The sequence below is a fragment of the Amblyomma mixtum genome, chromosome 4 (genome assembly GCF_055824585.1).
Source record: "Amblyomma mixtum isolate Tamu chromosome 4, ASM5582458v1, whole genome shotgun sequence".
In the NCBI taxonomy this organism is placed as follows: domain Eukaryota; kingdom Metazoa; phylum Arthropoda; class Arachnida; order Ixodida; family Ixodidae; genus Amblyomma; species Amblyomma mixtum.
In genome coordinates this window covers 150,754,014-150,758,847 of record NC_143015.1, presented here as the reverse complement: position 1 = coordinate 150,758,847, position 4,834 = coordinate 150,754,014, and the positions used below count along the sequence as shown (strand labels likewise).

At 44.2% G+C, this 4,834-nt stretch overlaps 1 protein-coding gene across 1 annotated transcript; it reads right to left on the bottom strand.

Annotated features, from left to right (window-relative positions):
* On the bottom strand, nucleotides 1–2,678 carry LOC149348768 (ixochymostatin-like). Its single transcript, XM_089585900.1, has 2 exons — nucleotides 2,531–2,678; nucleotides 1–733 (listed from the first exon to the last, which is right to left on the bottom strand). The coding sequence occupies exons 1-2, from the start codon at nucleotides 2,604–2,606 to the stop codon at nucleotides 531–533; spliced, it is 279 nt and encodes a 92-aa protein (XP_089442026.1). The 5' UTR covers nucleotides 2,607–2,678; the 3' UTR covers nucleotides 1–530.
* Between the last annotated feature and the right edge of the window lie 2,156 nt (nucleotides 2,679–4,834).

Genomic DNA, 4,834 nt, shown 5'->3' with positions numbered 1-4,834 from the left:
AACGCGCGACATGTGAAACAACACAGCGAGAACATCGACAAAAATGTAACAGTGACACATGTTAAGGTGAAGTGAGAATCGGAGGTTTCTAGGAAACCCGTCTAGTCGGGAACATTCAAGGCGGAAAGTCATCATGCGCCAACCAATCACTCCAGATTGAAAATAAAATTAAAAGATGTTTGGGAAGCCTGATTCCCAACCATGTCACAAACATGGCTCCCGCCGAACGGCTGTCAAGTTTCAGTTTCTATTAACAATAAGTATTGGCCTCCGCTTGATGACCTCTTGCCTTACAAGGAAGACAGGGCAATATCGTATATTAAGCAGGACGTCGTCCACTAATAAAACTACACATTTTTAACAGCACTGCACGTATTAACTTGTACGATGGCAGGATGATTGCAGGTAGGGTCACTAGCAGGTCGTCGAAAAACATAGTGGGCAGGAGCCAGGGCTCTGGGGGTGGATGGCAAGGGATAAGGGACGTTGGATGATATGTGCGAAAGCAGGCTTGAGTGTCGTCCTTGTACTCATGGACACCGGTTCCTGGTGACACAAGCTCCCTGGCTGTTCCTGAAGAACCCGTCGGAGCAGAAGCAACCCGAGACGCAGTCGTACGTGCAAGCTGGTCCAACGGTGGGCTTCTTGCAGGTGGTCTCGGCACAGCTGCTGCTCTGGCACTCCTTGAACTCTTCATTGCGACCGCACTTCTTCGGACGCGCCAGGTCCAGGTCTGTCGGGATAGAGAGACGAGATTTATGTAAATCTAACGGTCAGAGAACAAAAGAAATCGCAGAAAATCCACAGTTCTCACTCCTCCCCGGAGTGAATAAATACCGTGAATGTTTGTAGTAGGTGTAGTACGTCTAGCAGGTGTACAATAACAAGTGTAGACAAGCTATTCAAGCAACTACACTTTTTTTTTTTCAGAGGTACAATGCTGGGCCAACATTGCCCGAGGGATTGAGAACTCTCGATGACGGTGCCATCATTCTTATTGAAAATGCTACTGTGAATAAATACGGTGATTGCTTGTTGTTCAGTAAATGCAGTAAGTGCAGTAGGACTACAGTATCAAGTGTAGGTGTGTTTGCTATTTAAATACCTAAACTTTTTTTTTATATGTACAATCTTGGCCCGACATTGCCCAAGGGATTGAGAAGCCTCGGTCAAGGAGTTGTCATTCTTCTCGTTGAAAACACTGAAGTGAATAAATAAGATGATTGTTTATTATTCAGTGGGTATATTAAGTGCACAATTGCAAGTGTAGGTGTTCTCTATTAAGACACCTACACGTTTTTTGTTTTTTTTTTAAGGCACAATCTTCGGCTGGCACTGCCCAAGAGATTGTGAACCCTCAGTCACGGGGTCATCATTCTTATCATTGAAAACGCTGCAGACCTCGATCAAATTCATTGGTTACACATGGAGCCGAACCCCCACAAAGGCCACTCACCTACATTGTAGATCAATCTCATTTTCGCACTCCTGTATGTGGTCACTGCTATGCAATCAGTGATGTAGTTACTCTAAGTTCAATGCCTTTCGCCGACACGGCCACTTCAGCGTGTTGGGTAGCTTGAAGGATTACAGTAATTTTGTTGTGGACTAAACTTGTAGTTTGGTTTGGTTTGGTTTCTGAGGTTTAACGTCCCAAAGCGACTCCGGTTATGAGAGACGCCGTAGTGAAGGGCTCCGGAAATTTCGACCACCGGGGGTTCTTTAACGTGCACTGACATCACCCAGTACACGGGCCTTTAGAATTTAATTTAAATTGAATTAAATTTTCCCTTAATCGAAATTCGACCGCCGCGGCCGGGATCGAGCCCGTGTCTTTCGGGTAAGCAGCCGAACACCATAACCACTGAGCACCATCGGCGGCTAGATTTGGAGCATTGTAGTCGTCCCTCGAGCGTTTTACATGGCGCATACTAAATTAAAGATGCTTCTGAGCGTTTGATTGCTCAATCACTTAATCTGTTTTGTGGCCAAGAGACTATTTTGGCCTGTGGAAAATACTACAGGTTGTATGTTTTACTCTATAATCCTCATTTTCTAATATGGTGCCTGACACCTGCATTGGACAGTGCCTAAGCCTTTCGACAGAATTGTCGAGTAATTTGCTTGTGAAGACAAATAATTTACTGTTCCATCACTCACTACAACGCTCCTATTATTTTATCTGGGTGGAAAAATGCACGTGGGAGTAAAAACCACGGTGACTTAAACAAAAAATGCGAATTGTGAACCTCAAAAAATTCCCAGTGCAAGGTCCGGACTCAAACAAATGTTATGAATTTAAAACAGGCTTGAATTCACTCCGATAACCTCAGGTTCCCTTTCCGTATTTTTTTCTTCAATAATCTCTTTCAACAGGATAACCACTCCGGAAAGCTCTGAGAGTAGTCCTCTCATGAAACGAGAAGCCTGCATTACTGATAAGGGCCTCTTCTTTTCCTTGGCACTAAGCTTGCCACAGTTACCTCAACTCCTGTCGAGGAAATTAAAAATTTCGACGAGGCGTACGTACCTTTCTTAGCCTCTGCGACCATCACAGCCACCACGACGAGCACAACCAGCTGAAAAGCGATAGTCTTGAACCCCATGTTTGTAAGTTTGCGTTCGCACGTGTCTTCAGAAACACCCACCGATTTCTTCTCGCTAGAACTGTGGTCGAACGCCGAACCTTATATATGACGCCGGCTACGCAACGACGGCTACATTTTGTTAACACGCCAATGAGGCCTCTACAGTCCTCTCCTTTCACACTCCCCCCCACCAACACTGCACCGCGTTGTGAAAGAAAGGGAGATGACGCGAGGCAATCAAGGACAGAAACGGAAATGCTGTTCGCGGGTTAAAAATAAAATAATCGTTAGGAGGCGCTGGTTGTCTCGATCAATAAGATGTAAAGATAGGTACCTCGCCTCCTAAACCATGAACGGTTTTGTACAAACGAACAACTTTCCCTCTTTACTCAATGATTACGCCACTATAATCTGAAGTTTCGCGGGTACTGCACGGTTTTACGCAGAGCGAGGGTTTATGGGAACGCAAGCTCACTTTTCGCCATTCGCAGCTCCAGCGAAACGCGGCTGCAATCGAAGATACGCTATGCGACGTTCAAGGCCAAATCCGAGACGGATGAAAGAATGCACTCCCACTTTGCTCGTACTGCCGCCCTGTGGTCCGCGTGTGCGATTTATTGCCTTGATTAAGCTGAGCAGGGACCGGTTCTCCCCGCAGTGTTTGGCGCGACGTCGTGAATGTCAATGAGCGCTGACCCCCTTTCCCCCGTATGGATGGAGCGTCTGCTGTAAACAGGCTGCATTGCGATGTGCTGTCAAAACCTTTCACGACAACAAGAATACAAAAACGTTATTAATGGACATGTTTATTTCAATCAGTACACCTAATGATATGCTGGAATGTTGATAAATAATTTAAGAAAGCCATTAGCTCTAATCTCTGCGTGATCATTTGGGAAAAACGTTCCTTCAGTTCGGGTTGTTACTCGTTGGAGTGCGATTTTTTTGTAAAGGTGAGCTTTATAAATGTTCGCTTATAGATGAGCTTTGTCATGAGTACTCACTATTTTTTTAAGTTCAGCTACGCTGCCTGCATACTGCTTGACGATCGCTGGTCGTTCATTAATCTCTTCATTCTAATTTGTTTGTTTCATGAAAGCAAGTATTTCTCCTGTTTCTGCTGTTTTAAGCACTACATAATTTCATTTTCTATATGTATGATCACCGTTAATGTGCACATGGTCTGCTGCTCTGCATTGACCGGGCCTCGAGCATCTCTAGAGCTACCCTGGTAGCTTTTCACCCGAGGCCCATTTGCTGTATGTCTGAAAATAAACTTTCTTCAGTTCAAATCCTTGTTCAACGGATCATCAACAGAATGCAAAGCCGGCCGGCCGAGAAGTTCTCTGCGTGTTAGTAACTGGACGCATCTCTTCGCCGCCAATGGCTCTGCAATCATTCTTGGTGTGCGTAACTTAGCATAACACGACATTCATAGCATAGCAGCACATTAGTTTCATTCTTTCATTTACTGCTCTGTGCTGAACCCGAAGGCTTCAGAAAAAGGTCACGGGAGTGAAGAAAAATATTTGTCTTCAAACAAGAACAGAACCACAAAATAAAAGAGACAAGAGAAAGAAAAAAACGTAAAAAGCAAAATTCAGCATTTGAAAAGACATGTGTTATAATTGCAGCTTATTAGAGCGAACGTGAACATTTTATAAATCAAGCAGTGACAGCAAGACAGATATGAGAATGCGAAATTCAAGAAAGGAAGAAGCTCAGTATAAAAATATGTGTATCAGAAAACAATTAACACGCAGACGGAGAAAGTGTATGACTGTAGGAGGTAAATTTGGGGCTATAGAATTGTTTGGTTACGTTTATGGGGGATTGATGCGCCAAAAGTGACTTATGCTATAAAAGGCGCCGTAGTGAAGGGCTCCGGAAAGTTTGACCACCTGGGGTCGAAGTTTCCGGGGTCGAAATTTCCGGAGCCCTTCACCACGGCGTCTCTCATAGCCTGAGGTATAACATAACGAACCTAAGATAAAACATTATGCAACGTAACATAACCTACAATAAAAATAAAACGCTTAGATAACATTATATAAGCTCCAGCCATCCACGGTATTCTCGTCATTTGAAGAGGGCTCTGCGGGACCGCAAAATATCTGCTATTGAAATATTTACCAGTCGTTGTGATTTTTGCATACATTTCTCGATTAATTCGTTTGCCACTTTACCATTGGCAAGTGGCTCCTGAAATGTCAGCGTTGACGACGAAAAAGCAATTATGCACAGAA

Bases quoted from the DNA above. Each gene is read 5' to 3' on its own strand.
- LOC149348768 (XM_089585900.1), bottom strand. From the start codon at position 2,606: ATGGGGTTCAAGACTATCGCTTTTCAGCTGGTTGTGCTCGTCGTGGTG. The intron at 734-2,530 runs GTACGTACGCCT...CTATCCCGACAG, and splicing joins GGTCGCAGAGGCTAAGAAAG to ACCTGGACCTGGCGCGTCCG.